The sequence below is a fragment of the Trematomus bernacchii genome, unplaced genomic scaffold (assembly GCF_902827165.1).
Source record: "Trematomus bernacchii unplaced genomic scaffold, fTreBer1.1, whole genome shotgun sequence".
Taxonomy (NCBI): Eukaryota; Metazoa; Chordata; class Actinopteri; order Perciformes; family Nototheniidae; genus Trematomus; species Trematomus bernacchii.
The window spans coordinates 470,068-487,475 of NW_022987561.1; the positions used below are offsets into that span (position 1 = coordinate 470,068).

At 40.5% G+C, this 17,408-nt stretch overlaps 1 protein-coding gene across 8 annotated transcripts in view; it reads right to left on the reverse strand.

Moving 5' to 3' along the window:
* dgkza (diacylglycerol kinase, zeta a) overlaps nt 1-17,408 on the reverse strand; it is a 77,792-nt gene that overhangs the window by 15,719 nt on the left and 44,665 nt on the right. For 7 of the 8 annotated variants that reach the window (XM_034124115.1, XM_034124114.1, XM_034124111.1 and 4 more), the window contains 7 exons: nt 17,192-17,304; nt 16,841-16,941; nt 13,310-13,389; nt 5,009-5,075; nt 3,693-3,733; nt 1,995-2,143; nt 12-98 (listed from right to left, as the gene is read on the reverse strand). In XM_034124115.1, coding sequence (XP_033980006.1) covers nt 12-98; nt 1,995-2,143; nt 3,693-3,733; nt 5,009-5,075; nt 13,310-13,389; nt 16,841-16,941; nt 17,192-17,304 — 638 coding nt within the window. The remainder of the gene's footprint in view (nt 1-11; nt 99-1,994; nt 2,144-3,692; nt 3,734-5,008; nt 5,076-13,309; nt 13,390-16,840; nt 16,942-17,191; nt 17,305-17,408) is intronic. The other variant, XM_034124112.1, reaches the window with a different exon arrangement.

The window sequence follows — 17,408 nt, forward strand, 5'->3', positions numbered from 1 at the left end:
ATGTGTTTTACCTGGGAGCAGAGGGTGAAGGGGGGGTGGAGGTGGAGGTGATGGGGTACACAAACACCTGGTTGGAGGACTGACTAGAGGTGCTTTCTCTAAAAAAAACAAAAATCACCAGAAAAGAACGTATTATTAAATATTCAGCACAGCCATGGTCAGACAGGAGACTAACTGTTGATCACAGATGTATCTGGAGCCAATGGACCCACATCAACACACCTGTGTCATGATCCAAATTCACATTAAGAAATATTATAGATATTTTCTTTATGAATGCTGAGGACAGTGCCGGTTTAGCTGTTTTCAAACATATTTTAATATACTGTATAATGTGTCATTTAATACCAACCTACAAATAGGTTTTTCAAATGGAAACTGTCTATAGTGGCTGTTTTTTATTTTTTATATTTCACTTTTTTACTGATATTTAGTTTTTATAAAATGTTTAACATTGATATCCACCAGGGAATTGTAGGTCCTTGTATGCTCTGATATTGATAATATAATAATAACTCACATAACTTCTATTACTCAATCAATACAAAAATATATATCATTTTTTTATAACAACTATATTATAGGGCGGTTAGTTAGTACACGTCTATGTTGGTTGGTCATCAGATAAATGACCTGTGGTGTATTCTGGGTAACGATGGACTGACAAACGTCCCGTCATGGACCCCACACACACTCTGGACTAAATCCTCTTCAACTTAACATTTTTAAAGTCGTGGTGTCTGTAGTATCATACTTATGAAGATGACACACACATTTTTAAAACAATATCAGCAGTTCACTATTGGTCAAGACAAGCCATGTCTCTGCTATTATTACAGCAATGGACTGTATGACAGCCCACAATGCACGTGCATGTGTGTGTGTGTGTGTGTGTGTGTGTGTGTGTGTGTGTGTGTGTGTGTGTGTTGAATGAGGTGTGTCAAGTAAAAAAGGAGAAATGTAAATCTTCAGAAGTCTTTTTAAAAAAACTGTCAAACATAGGTGGACATGTTTGACTAGAAAAGCACAAAGATGGAGAGTCTTTGTTTTTATACAAATGACTGACTGCTTGATGGACAGCTACCACAGCAGCAGCTCACACAATGGAAACATGAAGAGAAGCGAGGCGGTGCCGGGACTTCACTGGGGACAGGAAAAGGTGGGTCTACTGCATTTATATCACACACACACATTCCTCCTCACACACACGCTTTCTGAAAAGATTTAATAGTATTTTTTCAGACTCTTCAGAATTCTGAGATTATATTCAGAATCTTAATACTCCACATTTTCCCCCATGTGGCCCCTTAATCCTGTTCCGTAAAATATATACTAAAATGATCATGGAGTAACTTTATTTGTACCCAAATATGATGCTTACTGAGATTAGCATTTTGGATTAGTCCATATTGCGATTTCAATAACATTTAGATTAAATGTGCTGCTCTAATGAAAGTTATTCCAGTAACAGTTTTAATTCCTCCTGGTGGATGCACATGTGTGTAGTGTGCTTCATCACATAATGCTGCACTAGGCCATGAAAAAGTAGATTCATGATCCGCTGCTGCAGGGCACATTTCACTGATTCATCAGTGACATGAAATGCTTATTGCCCGGGGGTCCCAGTTACACTAAATGGCCCCCCGACAGGTCGTTAGCCTGCATGTTTCAAACAGCCATGATTGAGATACACTGAGATTTATTTTGTAGTGAATGAATATAACTCATCACAAGGACAGATACAGGAAATCATTCCTGCAAACTGCCTTAAGACTTTACAACAGCTCACCTCTGTCTGTTTTACTTTTAAGGTAAAGTTTTGAGTTTGAGATAAAAGGTATGTTAAGACTGTTTAGAACTGAGGTAATTAGTGGGAGATGTGTGACAGAGAGACTGGATTTTCTCTGGTCACACAGTGTGTCAGTGTGTTTTTTAACTGACACCACAGCTCTGTAAGTGAGGTCAGGGGTTAACCAGCGTCTCTGATGACCAACCTGCTGTTCACCAGGCCGGAGGCGGGGGTAACCAGGTCCGGCATAGCTGAGGGTGAGGGGGAGGTGCCAACCGTTGTCATGACTACCAGTTCAGGGTCCAGGATGAAGATCTCTTCTTGGGAGATTTCTGATACGTAGTTCAGATGTTCCTAATGGAGCACAGGACAGGGAGGTCACACAGGTGTTATCAGTAGCACATAATAACATATGGGACAGAAAGTCTTAAAGAAAATACTCATTAAAAAGCCTTCTTTAACCAAACACTGAAACATCGCCAGCTGACAGTTTTGTTGCTTTTTCAATTTTTTGAATTGCTACAATCAAAGCCATAAAGATACGTTGGATGATTAGGGCCCATCATTTGGGGGATGTGACCAAAAGTTTAAGAAAATAAAATTGAGGTCTTGATCACAGAATTCTGAGATTAAAGTCAGAATTCGGGACTGAAAACGGACTGATGCTAGGTGAGCTATCGCGACTGTAACACCTGCTTTTATTGAAAACCTATGGTCGAAAATCCCTACTAAATACAACTTGAATTTTGATTGGTGAGTTAGTGTGGCTTTTATATAACTTTTGGCTTCATTGTGAGCTGAGAGATATCTATAGAGATGAGTTGATCTATAACCCAGAGAGGAGAGGAAGCTGCCATCACTCTTTGAGAGGATTCAATGTCTCTCCACTCAGCTACACATGGATCCTGTGGCGGTGAGGAGGCTTTTCTCCGCACCTGCCTACCTTCTTTCACTGATCACATTTTTTGATGATCTTTGAGAGGCTTCAAAGTGGAGCACCTGCTCTCTGAACAATGTTCCCACAGCCACATAAAAAACAGGGAGCTGTGTGGATGTCGAACGGCAGTGGAATATATCTCATCCTGGCTGAAAAAGTGAAACTCTGACTTTTAAATAAGAAAGAGCAAAATATATTAAGCAGACACAGCATCACACGCTGCAGGAGAAGCTGTGTACCTGTGGTGAAGGAGCCACTTCTTAGAGAAACGGGCCAATTACGCCTTCACTACCCAAACAAGGTGACGAGTTAAGCAGCTGGAAAGAAACCAAATGATGGTGAGGCTCATGGACATCAGTGGACATCTGCTCCCTCTGCTTCAATGTGAATCCACCACAGCCAGAAACAAGTCTTTTTGCCCCTCATATTCACACTTTAAGTTGGATTCATTTAACACTTTTAAACACAATGCTGTAATCTGCAGTGATGACATATTTTTAGTAGGAATAGCAAAGGGCCCAAGCCACAAAGAGGCTGTGCATCATCACAGCTAAGCTAACGGTGGCTAATGTATTATATTATGTTGTAGAACAAAATGTTAAAGACAAAAAAAATGTGTGTCAAATGACAAATCTTATTTCAGGCTTTTAACCAAAAAGCCATTGACTTCCAGACGAGGAAACAGGAAGTGGCAAAATGCCAACACATTTCTTGGTTTTAGGACTCATTCCTGCACCACTCTATGTCCTTAAACTGTCCAAATGCAGAGGAGAGAACAGCTGATCCATGTCACCTTCACTTGTCACCTATCACTAGCTTTCTGAGCAGTAGCAGGAGATATGGCGCCTTCAGGAGGTAGATTGAAAACAATTGAATTTTTCCACAAAATTCACCAGCAGTTTTCAATAAGTAAAGAGGCAAATGTATTCATTTAGATTCAGAGAAATAACAACCAGTGAGACCTACCTGTGCTCTGTCTATCCTGTAGAAGCGATCTGCTGTTGTAGCTTAGAAGACAAACAGAAAGACAGCGTTAAACAATCAAATATTATGAGTGGTGATGGAAAACTTGCAAAATTCCTCTAGTTTATCGCACCTTTTTTGATAGTAATGAAATCTCTTGACATAATACATTTAATTAAAGACAGCGTTTCAGTTTTTCAGTGTAAGATACTAAGTTAACAAGCGAAAGACCTGCTCAGAAAATTAAGTTGAAGCTGGGTTGGACAGTTACATCCTGCAGGTTTATCGATGTCACTATAAGAGGTTATTATTGAGTGAGATTTCCCTCTGCATCGTGCTATACAATGATTAGCCGCTTCCCACACACACACACACACATTCCCTCTGTCCTCTTCACACTCTCTCTTTCAACAAGCAAGTCGTATTTTTGTTTGTTTTCGGCTGAATTCCACCAGGACCCTACACAAGCTGAGGTGTGTGTGTGTGTGTGTGTGTGTGTGTGTGTGTGTGTGTGTGTGTGTGTGTGTGTGTTTCACATTGTGTAATATGAATGTTTTTTCTCTGTGATATTTTTGGCAAGCCGCTGCTGCCGAATGAGATTAATATTCATGACATTCACCAATAAACAGAATCTGACAGAACCACGCTTTATGTTATTTTAAGAAAAGACCAACTCAGAAATGTGTTCATCTGTTGTGTTTGCACGCACTTCAATAACCTGTTTATATTCTTTACACTTCCCTAAAAAGAAGATGCCCGTGCCACACCCCTCTGATAAAGCCTTTTCAATGGTTTTAGCTCCAGAAATCAATTTTACCGATGTATGAACAACAAAAAACGATGTTTTCATTCTTAAAATGCAAACACAATTTTGTTCTAAGACTGAAAAAACGTTCCTCTAACCTGAAGAAGTGCCTCAGTTAGTCGGTGTAACATGATTTGAATTGTGCCTGTACTTTATGAACATGTGGGTAGTCCAGGTAGTGCAACAGATGATCGAGCAAATAGTAAATAATCACCAGATTCCTGCTTATTTCTCATAATGAGAATAGCAATTATTGAACAATTTACAGGGAATCGGTTAAAAGATAATAACTTAGAAGAATCTAATAAGATGACAATTAATGTACATATGATTATTACTGTTGTACCCATTCTGTGTTAGCTATACCTTATAAATGATCAATTTGTGTTTTTTTCCCTTCTTCTGATTTGTGGATTGTTATGTAGTTATTTTATGTATTTAAGAGATTCATTTTTAATGTATGCCTTGTAATCAAATAATTTCTTAAAATGCAAATAAAAAATCGAACACTTACAGTCAAGGAAACACCACTTTGGAGATAGTCTCTGCGAGGAAACACTCTTTGGCTTGGCGGCCTCCTCCTGAAGGAAAGACAGACACATCAGTTAGACTACAAAGCAGGAAACATCATCCATAGTGATCCATCTATTAAACAGAAAACCCAACAGAGTAGCTCCTAAGGTGGGAGAGAACAACAAATGAGATCCATTTTGAGATATGATTTGTGTTACTCGCCTTTTTTTTTTACTGGATTTCCTTATAACTTAAAGGTCCCCTATTATACTTTTTTTCAACAGTATATTATAGGTCTCAGATATATACAGAACATGTCTCTGAAGTGTTTGGCTCGAAATACCAAACAGATCATTGCAGCATCCCATAATCCCCTCTGTTTCAGCCCTGTTCCAAAAGTGCTAATTCTGTGTCTGTAGCTTTAAATGCTAATGAGCTGCTGCTGAAATAAGATGCAACAATTTTCAAGCAAGATACACATAACCCAGTTACAGTGTGACCTGTGATCAGACCAGAAGGGTTATGAATACTCAATTCTGATTGGTCAATTTGGACATTTCAGAGGCTGTTAATACTCGCGAACACACACCTGCTTAGCAAAATGATGACAGTTGATAAGGAGAATCAAGGGAGAGAAGGAAAGAGGTTTTAAGGGTGTTCTTTTTAGTTGTTTATCCACATCTCCATCATTACCAACTTATTTCCAAATATGTGCAAAACATTGATTTCTGTTTGGTTCGGGACTGAAGTTGGATAAACCAATGTTTGAGAAGCCAGTAGAGTTGTGTTTGTGACCTGAGGAAACTTCTCCGTACCTTCCCATCCACGCGCCTCATTACTGAAACTTTTTGTATGGAGGTATCACGCAGACGGCTAACATCCAGTCTCCAATTAGCTCAGAAAGCTGCAGCAGGATTTTTAACAAGATCAAAAAACAGACAGCACATAACTGAGCTCCCCCCCCCCCCACACTCGCTCCCTGTTAGCTGCGGGGCCAGTTTAAACCGTCTTCTTTGTTTACTCAGCTTCTATGTGTGGACTCCAGCTGCTCTAACACACTGTCTGCCCCTCCGACCACTCTGTCTGTCCGCTGATCAATCACTAAATGTTGCTGGGAGAGCTTTCTCACTCCACTGATGTTCCCAAATTAAAATACATTCTTACTTGAACTGTTCTCTGTGCCTGCCGTACCCTTAACCGAGCATTTGTCTGAGCCAAAAACTTGTATTGAGCGTGTTCCTGTGTTCTCTTTACCAGCTGGGACACACTGCTATTGTTTCACCTTGAGATACTGTGTGTGTGTCTGGAGATTGTTTTGCCAGGGGTTTGTATTTCTGATTGTGTCACCTTGATAGCGTCAAACTGTTTAAGATGCAGACTTATGTATGAAGTTAACTTGCAGATGGAAAGCGGTATTATTCCTTCAAACCATCATTTCTGAATATGTTTCACTCGTCCGCATTTAAAGCTGATCATAACATCGATAATCTATTGGTATGTATCACAAATCAAATTCAATCAATACATTTCACCTTGATTTAATTTGGCCAAAATGAATTTTACTTCCCCATATCCTAACGATCAATTTCAAATATATATGGTTTAAATCTGCAGCATTTAGTTTAAAGACTAAGAATTCAGTCGTCAAATTAGAAATAAATGGGAGACCCCGATTGCATCGAGTGGTAAATTCAATATATTACTCATCAATTGGCCCGATTAGTACATTTCTTCCAATAATCATCTCTAATTTGAAATAACAGGTTGGCTTGTGCCATGATTTTTCTTATTTTGACATTATTATAAGGCGGAAATATGCATGTTCGTGAGTCAAATGACGCGCCAAGCGCCCCTTTTTATGTGAGCGGCACAGAGCCTGAAGAGGAAAGCCAATCCTGGTGACATCAGTAATAACTGAGAGCACATTAGCAGAAAACGTGGGTCATATGTGGTCCTTTAGATATTTCTTATCAGTAGTGTAATACTCAAACAATGTTGTGAAACAAAGCTATTCCTCAAATATTCAAAGCCTTCTTTTTTGACACAAAAAAGGGTAAAAAAAACAATATAAAATGAAAACTACAGTATGACCTAATGATTTACCAACTAAAAGCCAAACAGCACTTTGAAAATGTGATCTTACTGTTTTTTCAGAACTTTATGGACTTAATCCGTCTGCAAAAGCCCTTACAACAGCTGAGACAAACTATGGAAACATGCTAACTAAGCTAATGTAACATTAGCGTTACTCTCAGTCAGCTTCTCACATGTCTTCTAACATATGAATTAGCTGCAGGATTAATGTCGATCACCTTAACCTACCTCTAAGTTCACTGAAAATAAAAATCACTTTGCATTTAAGCTTTTCCCCTCAAGCTAAACCCAGACAATGATCAGTACTGAGTGGAGAGAGCGGGGGGGGGGGGGGGTAACGGAGTGTTTTCCTACAATGACTGGGATACAATGTTAAACTTTTAGAAACTAATCACATGTACAGCTAATCATGCTGTGTTGGCAGCTTCCAGGCAATACCAAACATTCTCAGTTGAGCACTGAAATGTAAAGTCACCTTCTACTCGATGTGACGGGAGGAAAACACGCCAAAGAAAGTAAAGTTGTTTTCCTAAACTGCAAAGCTTTGCTGCAGACTTTGACAGAAGCTGGCTGGAGTAAACACTCCTCCTCTCCTCTGAGTGTGTGTGTGTGTGTGTGTGTGCGTCTACTTATCTAATCCTTCAGCAGCACTCTCTCACAGTCAAACGCCCGCAGGCTTCTACAGCAAAACCTACAAAACGGCATCAAAAGCTGAACGCGTCTGACTGAATGAGTCCTCTCCTCACCTTCTTTCTTCTCCAGTCTCCTCCCGCTCACTCCTGTTTGTCTTTTCACACATCAAGCTGCAAAGTTCTGTCTCTGTTTGGGTCAGATTTGGTTTTTGATTCATTCAGCTTCTGGAGTGTGTGTGTGATGTAACAAACAGGAGCCTGGAAGAGCAGTTCAGGAAGCACCTCTGTTCTTCTCAAATCTGACTGAGTTACTACTTTCATCAATCATAAATATTGTGTTTTACATTTGATTGCTTCAAGGCCTTATGATATCCTCCACAGTAGGCATTTCCACAGTGGTATAGTCGACTTTGCAACACCTCGGAAGTCAAAAATGACCTCCATATGAAATGAATGGCTAACCCTAGATTATGTTCATCCATCAGATACACCCAAATCATCAACACTCGATAATAAGTAGTCTGAGACATTGTAACAGCTAAAAGGGTGTTCAATAAAATACAATTTGGTGATAATTAATGTTTTTGTGTTAATATTAGAGTAGGTCAAACAGACCGGTCAAATATGTCCAGGAACACCGAAGTTAGGGGGGGAGAAACAAACACAAAGTCTAGTTTGGACATTTGTTTGGTCAACATTAACAACAGACACACAGTGAATACATTAACTAAATATATTCTGAAATAAGACGGCATCAGCGGAGATCAAATGTTGCAACGGGTGTTACATCATCGGGGTTGCTAGGCAACACAAAGTCTGACAACAACTCATGAGCTGTCTCCTCAGCGTTAGTGATCTAACCTATATAAAAACAAGATAGTGTTGTTAAAAATATCACTTATAGAGTCAGTGTTGCTCTGCTTGCTCCCAGAGAGGAAGATGAAAGCTTGTTGTGGGATGAAGGATGCGGGTACGTGACATCAACATCAGATTCCTCTCAGCCACCTAAATAAGTTCAACAGCTACTTCACATCCTGTGTATGAAGCATGGGGGGGGGGCACAAACACTGTTTCAGGTTCAGGAGTTAGGACAGCCTCAGTGGACAAAGCCCTGCTAGATGAACCTGGTTCTGATAGAAAACTGAATGGACTATTCCCTAACTACCTGCATCCATTCACAAACACACACCTGCCGATCTACAACAGCTGAGGGTTCAGTGTCGTGCTCAAGGACTAGAGTGCCCAAGAGTCCCACATACAGTATGTAGCCAATGTATCGCATTTGATTGACAGTCGCTCTTCTAAAACGTGGCTTTAATCCAATGGATGTTTAGAACGAGAGGGCTGTCACCATTAGCTGTGTCAGATGTCAATCAATTAACAAATAAATTGATTTACTGATGGGTATTTGTTGTTTTATTTTTTAAATCACGCACCGAGGTGAATATGATTTAAAGCGACACTACATGCGTACAAATGTAATACCAATTGAATTACATCTTGTAAGACTGCCGGTGGTTAAAATGGCAGAGATGTCTCATCCTCTCTACGGTGACCATGAGACATCAGGACAAATATCTGAGGTACACCTCTACCTAGAGACCCCCGTACCTTCCAGATGAGACTGTCAAACAAATCCTGGTGATATGATAGAGTGTCCCCTGCATGTTATTGTATTTCATTTGAATTATAGTGATGTAGCACTCTGCTGTTTGATGTCAGTCTTAAACGGTGACTGTATTAGTCTCCCCAGATGTCTGCCTGTTGTCAATGTGGTGGGAAGCCTTCTATCCCAGCTTTAATGAATGGAGAAAAATGGATGAGCAGATGTATGTTGTTGTTGCCACAATAATAACATTATAAAGCCATTCCTCGCAGCAGAGCTTACGGTTGAAGTTTCTTGATCTAACTCAAAAGAGTTTTTTGTAAATGTTGTCGAATTGAAACTAAGGTCATGAGACCAAATGTCATCTATGAGTTGTTTCAAACCCCATATGACAGTTTTGATTGAAGTACAGGATAAGTGATGATGGTGGAGAGAGGACACAGCTATTATTTGTTTTACTGTGCTTTGTGTTTTATTAAAGGATGTAAACACATCCTCAGTGTTATTGTGATATCAAAAAGGATCTGCTATAACAACGAGAAAGCAGTAAGTAAGGTAACTTTGCTTGGTTAATGCGATTGAATTATACTCCTATAAACCAGATAAATGGAACAGACTGCAGGGGTCTGTGCTGTAGGATGCCCAGCAAAATATAACATCTCAATTAAAATAGCTATTGGCATTCTAGACATTATTTTACTTGTAACAAAAGCGTAGTAGTACAAGGGTTTAAAGCGACTGTATTGTGTAGTTAAAATCCCATTTGAAAAGCAAAAGGCTCTTTGAGTTTCATTTATAACACTTTTAATGAGGTTTTCTGTCTGATCCTTTCTTCTTTTGTGGAAAGTGTTTGTAGAACAAAGGAGGTACCATGAATACACACCAAATATACTCCAAACATTGGAGCTGTTTGTCACCTCACTGTTTGTGTTTCTTCTGAGGAGGTCAGAGAAAGTACCTTATACCCGCATCTACTGTAAGTAAACATGTCAATAACAAGTCAAACTCTTCATCACTCACAAAAAGTATATATAGATGCGAGAGGCACACAAGAACAGGTAGCAAAGGTCACAAACACACACACATCTGAAAACAAAAACAATAGTCCATGCATCATGCTGTAACATGCTGAGACACACAGCGGAAACTAATCTCTGTGGAAACAAATCTGTGTGTGTGTGTGTGTGTGTGTGTGTGTGTGTGTGTGTGTGTGTGTGTGTGTGTGTGTCAGGGGTCAAGGTGTGTCCCTAACAGGTGTGAAGGGGGAGTGTAAACTAATGCATCATCTGACTGATCCTGTATTCTGTACCCCCCCCCCCCTGCAGGGTCATCATTAATGCCTATAGGGGTATACAAACACTACTCTTGCTTCTTTCTTAAGGGCTTTCAGTTCTGGTTAAAGATATTCCCGACCTCCTTTAGCAGAACTACAGGGGAGCTTTTGGTTACCCAGGAAAGGGGGGGCACTCTTCAGAGATAATAGTCTGATAATGTCTTCAAGGTAAAGACTAAGAGGAAGTCACTGGATACAGGACTCTGTTGACCAGACTAAATCATGGCTATATAACCAGAGTCTGATGAATGGGAGGGGATGCCATCAGGAATGGAATGGTCCCCTGGGTGTATCTGCAGGTAAGGCAGCTTTGGAATCAGGCTGACAAGGTCCCTCTGGAACTAACTTGGGAAGAAGGTCCCTGAGAGCAGGAGAGCCGAGCTTTAAAGCTTCATATCAAAGTCATGACCACCACAGTCAGACATCAAGAGGGCCTGAGGACGGCAGTTTGATCCTGATAGACCTAACACAGTATGTGTAAAAGTACACGTTGAGAACACACATGTGTCACTAGAAACGGACCATTTGACTTCCCTACCAGTCACTGTTGACATGCAGTCTGCTTAATTCATCTGTAATGGTCTTTATGCCTATCAAACACATGGCTCCATTAGGGAGGTGTTCCATAATGATGTCAGAACATGAAAGAACCATAATGGATAGAGCTGCATGTGATGGAGCATCTGACACACAAGACAAAGGGCAAAACCACTCTTTCTTCCACAGTAGCAGTGGAAACTAATGATATCATGAAAGTGTTCTCTCACATAATACATAATGTAATCAGTGACTTGTCAAAAGAACTTTGAAGTCACATTAAATCATTTACTCTGCTGTATCTTCACTGAGTGCATTTCTGGGATTTATGAGACTTTGTCAACTTTGGGAAAGTTTATATTTTCATCTCTCTCTCGATTTGTTCTAATGAGGACTTGGAGGTTATGCTTTTTACTTTCCATGTTGATTTTTCCTGAGCTTGTTTATTTTTTACATCTGTATGTGTGTTTGCGTATGGTGTTGTGTAATGTATGATATGCCGTACTTTGTATCCCCTAGAGTACAGAATGTGCTCTGTTTATGTGTGTGGGAGTTTGTTTGTTCAGAATTGTATTGTTGGCGTGTGTGTGTGCGATTTTATGTGTTTGTGCAATTTTATGTGCGTGCGTGCGTGCGTGCGTGCGTGTGTGTGTGTGTGTGTGTGTGTGTGTGTGTGTGTGTGTGTGTGTGTGTGTGTGTGTGTGTGTGTGTGTGTGTGTGTGTGTGTGTGTGTGTGTGTGTGTGTGTGTGTGTGTGTGTGTGTGTGTGTGTGTGTGTGTGTGTGTGTGTGTGTGTGTGTGTGTGTGTGTGTGTGTGTGTGTGTGTGTGTGTGTGTGTGTGTGTGTGTGTGTGTGTGTGTGTGTGTGTGTGTGTGTGTGTGTGTGTGTGTGTGTGTGTGTGTGTGTGTGTGTGTGTGTGTGTGTGTGTGTGTGTGTGTGTGTGTGTGTGTGTGTGTGTGTGTGTGTGTGTGTGTGTGTGTGTGTGTCCTGGAGGCATTCAAGCAGGTTTTTGTTTCAAAATCCACCTCTGGATTCAGACCGCAGGATTTACCCAGCATTCAGTCTGTTACCTCCAGAGGTGGAAGAAGTACTCAAATGATTTACTTAACTAAAACAATACTACAGTGTAAAAATACTCAGCTAGTAAAAGTCCTAAATTCAGAATTGTAATTTGTTCTTTATTATGCAAAATGGCCATTTTAAGCACCAGATATTTATTGTTCATAATTTCAATGTTGCACTTGGTATATTTGAATTACTTTACACACTACTGGGTAGCTCAACCTAGAATAATGTGTTATAATGTGTGTCGATTTAAATATAAAGTAACTGCAAATAAATCTGCATAGTAACTAAAGATGTCAAATAAATGTAGTGGAGTGAAAAGTACAATAGTTGCTAACAAAATGTAGTGGAGTACCTACATTCTTTCCTTAAGGAACGACCATGGGTAAGGTAGTTGTAGTGTAAATAATAAATGTGGTACAAAGAGACAAAGTTATTGTCGTGCTCGGGCCCTAAATGTAACCTCTTCTTGTGTGTTTCAGTAAGTGCTAATGTAACATAAAGAATTGAATGATTTTTTTCATTTCATTTGAAAGTGTTTGTAGCTGTTAGTTTCCCGTGTGCCAAACAAAAACCACGCCAAGTACTCCAGTCACAAACTACCAACCTGCGGCCCCCAGTATGTGAGGGAGGGGTGAACAGAGCAGAAGTCCTGGAGGGGGGGTGGGGGGGGGGGGGGGTGGGGGGGAGGAAGAGGAGAGGGGAGAGGAGAGAGGAGTCTGCAGGTTTGACAACTCACACTGTGAAGCAGCACGATGAAATGTACTTTCTCATCCAATCAGAGTGAGCCAAACGTTCCCATAGTACCGGCCATATGTATGGGTTTCATAATACAACAGACACTTTCTGACTGAAACTGCGTCTGAAAGCTTCTGTACCTTTCTTATGTTAAATACATAACTTAAACCAAATATATAAATGAGACATTCCTTGGCACTCAATTAAGCATACACTTTAATTAGCTTTAAAAAACCTTCCATTCAGTGACACAGAACTATGCCCTTTTCATGCCCCCCCCCCATCCCCTTTTTCTTACCTCTTGTAAACGCTGGATGTGTTCTCTGCAGGTCTCTAAGTCGCTGTCACCAGACACCACGATGAGTCCCAGAGGAATGGCTGCAGATACAGAGGAACAAGACAATTATCCTACAGCACTTTGATATCTAATTATACAGTGGGGCTGAGCTGCAACCCCCCAGGACCCTGGAAGTCCTGCCACTTTTAATTCTGCTCATTTTGGCCCGAGGGATGTGGACCTGGAGCTACACATGAATCTAATATACAGTATATATAGGGTTGTATGGACTGTGCACCAACATTGAAAACCACCAACAACTTATCAGCTGATGTTAAAACTGGCTACAATCAGTGTTTTAGCTACAACTACAATTACTAGTTAAGCCCTATGTAACTTTTAAGTGTTTTCAATATGTTATCACTTCAATATTTTATCCTATCTATGTGAAATTGTTATAGTTAGAACATTGAAATGTGCTCGGATTGAACACCCCATCAATAGACAACTGCTCTTACTCATGAAAGGAAGTAAATTCAGTTTAACTTTGGAGATAATGCCTTTTATTTTCTTAAATGACCACGCCGTCTGCTCCTGGATATGTTATATTGACACATTCCCTTGAAAGGGAAGCTTCTGCTCCCTGAGGAGGCACCTACACCACCCTGCTGGATGAATATCACACAGCTCTTTGTGCTGGAGCTCCTGAACCCACACACACACACCTCTCATTGATACTAAACATCTGAGTGTAGAACACTGCACAGTGAGCGAGCAACAGTCAGCACAGGCATATTTTGAGAGAGTCTACAAGTGGTTCATTGAAGTGCATCTAGAAACAATCACCACCCAAAATAGTGCTGCAGATAACTGAATATACCAGGGAAATCTTTCAAAAGGGAACACAAGAACTCAAATCGGCACATCGCAACTTCTTTGAGGTTTTGAAGGTGGCAATTTTGAAGGTAGCCACCAATGATGGCTCGTAAATATCATTTGTTGTTATAAAATCTCTTTCCCCTGCCCTATGAATGATCTTTTGACCACGTGGAAACCAAATTCAGTTGACAGGATTTACTCAGAAGCTTTTTTTACTATATCTAAGCCATCAAATCCAACTAATCTGCCAATGGAAAACTGGATAACCAACATGCGTTGAGGTGTCAGAGGTGTGGAAGTGTAGCGGCAGAGGTAGTACTGGGGACATCATGGTGTTCAGTGTCGGCTAGCTAATGTTGCTAACATAGTAGACTAGTATTAGTGTGGTTTAGTGTCCCAAATGCTTTCTAATAAACCCCACATTTGAACCTTTTTGTGTTTGAAATGACACAAAAATAAATCTAAAGAAATGTCTAAATAGTACAGTTGACTTCCCCGTAGTCCAAAACATATAATTCAATAGCAAAATCACACAAATTGATCAAGTGGTTAAAATACTGTTTTTATCGGCTGCCAATAACGGCCTTCTTGGAAAATGGTCGCAATTAGGAAAATTCAAGTGGCTTACGGCTTTTTTGATTAAATGGCCCCCATATGGAAATTGTGGTGCTTGTATCCAATTATGAAAGATGGTTACATCTATCTGCAGCACTTAAACACTGCCTTTAAATGCTAATTCTGCATTCATTTCATAGACTGGCCTTTTCAATAAGCAGTTGATTGGTTGGAGTGTAAGGTGGCACATGCACTGTGTTTGTAGAGCTCACATACAAGCAAGTTGTTTTAAGTAGACAACACACTGCGGAACATTTAAAACCAGCGGCTCTGCTTCCGTTAATCAGCTGCTGTGATCCTGTTGGATATCTGGTGTTATCTGTAGAGGATCGGCTCACATCATACCTGTGGCGTTATCATAAAAGCGTCTCTCCTCTCGGTCCGTGTCAGAACACGGAGAGAGGATGACACCGAGATGACATAACACTGCGCCTCAGGGTATGAGGCATATTTTTACCATCTCCCCAACAGTGACACATCCACAAGTGGAGAGCTGTGATTGATTTGCATAATGAGAAACAACTCAAACTTCAGATCGAGAGAACAAAGGCTGAGGTATTACAAATATGGAAATGATGAAAAACATCTCAAAACCAGAAGAAATATTTGATTCAACTGAAGAAATCATTAAGAATTATTCATTTGAATCAGTATGAAATACCTATTTCCAACAATTTTGGAGATGTTTGGATTGGGCTAGAGCGCCAGATACTATAATGGAAATATAAATTACAAAAAAAAACACAGGAGAAAATGTAAAGCAACATAAAAAGGTGTACAGTATAATTAAGCGTTTCGATATTGTAAAAGGTAACAGCGCCCCCCTGTGGTAAATCTGTGAAATAACATGAACTAACTGAGGACGTGTGTGAGCGTGTACGTGTGTGTGTTTGTGAATGTGTGTGTGTGTGAGTGTGTGCGTGTGTCTGCATTCGTGCGTGTGTGTGTGTGTGACCAGCTGAGTGTAATTGGTCCTAATGACAGAGCGATGTGGAGAGAGGAGAAGCTGTCCTGTTCTCTATTCCTGAAAAATCTGCGCTGCTTACTGTGTGTATGTGTGTGTGTGTGTGTGTGCATTACATAAAAACATGAACACAGGCACACAGCAGTGAGAAGAGGAGGATGGAGAGACGTCTGTAAGTGTCAGTGTTGACCCCCAACCCCCCGACCCCACCCCCACCCCCCTCACTGCTCCACCTGCTAATCCTCCAGCTGTTGTCCAGCTTCCACATGCTGCTGTCAGTCAGCATCCTCACCTGCTGCTCTCCACCCTCTTCACCTCCTCCACAGAAGACTTGAGCACATACGGACAATCAGCTGATCTGATGTAATCAAGTCATCCTCAGAAAGGAGCAATTGACATTTTAAATGGCAGCCATTGGGTGGTGTGCTAATAAAGAGTCTCCATCCACTGATGACCTCACTGTTCAACACCACCTGCTGCAGAGCCAGGCCTCAATAACACTCATATAACAATCTTTCAATGTTTAAATATCATTTACATGGCAAAACATCACAACAAATATGGTCAGGCATTAAATCCTTTTGTTTTTTGGTTTGTTTGTTTCTTGTGCTTTTTGTTTCAGCCTGAATACATTTTCGTGGTCTGAAATGTACACCATCTAAAGGTCATCCCTCCCACACAATCTAACTGAAGGAGATTTTAGAACACAGTGTATTCGCTGCTGTGTGTGTCATGATTGTTATTTTAGCTTGTATTATTTGATTTGATAAAGATGTATTTTCCAAAAGGGCTTTTGGTTATTGACAATAAGAAAAGCAGTACAGTACATGTGTCATGTGTTATGAGGTAAAAACGTATACAATCTATCTTCATTTTTAATCTATCTATCTTTATTTTAGGATTGTATGTACCTTTTAGAAAAATGTTGAAAAAAGACAGAATTTTTTGAATAAAGTCAGAACTTGATTCTTTTACTTTTGATCAGACTTCCACTTCCGTATGTACCGTTATTACAGATGAAGTCATGGTGGTGTCACATTGATTACTGAAAGCGTTGCACTGCTGCGGACATGTTGGTGTGTTTTTTCCCTTACATGCTTGCCGTAGTTTGTCCTTGTCGTAGTGCAGAGCCTCGTAGTCAGTCATGCTGATCCTGCTCACTCGGATCCTCAGCCTCTCAGGCACCGGCTGCTGACTGACACACACACACACACACAGAACAAGAACACATTAGCACATCCATATTACAGGTTCAATTCACACTTCAATATCCTATTCAATGCAGCCACACGGTTGGAAAAAACATGTGTGTGTGTGTGTGTGTGTGTGTGTGTATGTATGTATGTATGTATGTATGTATGTATGTATGTATGTATGTGTGTGTGTGTGTGTGTGCGTGTGTGTATGTGTGTGTGTGTGTGTGTGTGTGTGTGTGTCTCTCTCACTCATTGAGGTGTGGCAGTGAGGTCCTGCGTTTGGTCTTCTGGATCATGTTGGCCTGGTTTCTCAGGCTGATGGTGATGACAGAGGGAGCCAGTCTGCACGGCTCACCGTCCACCTGTAACACAAGAACACAGTGTGTGTACAGGATGTGTGTGTACAGGATATGTGTGTACAGGATGTGTGTGTACAGTACGTGGGTGAACAGTATGTGTGTACAGG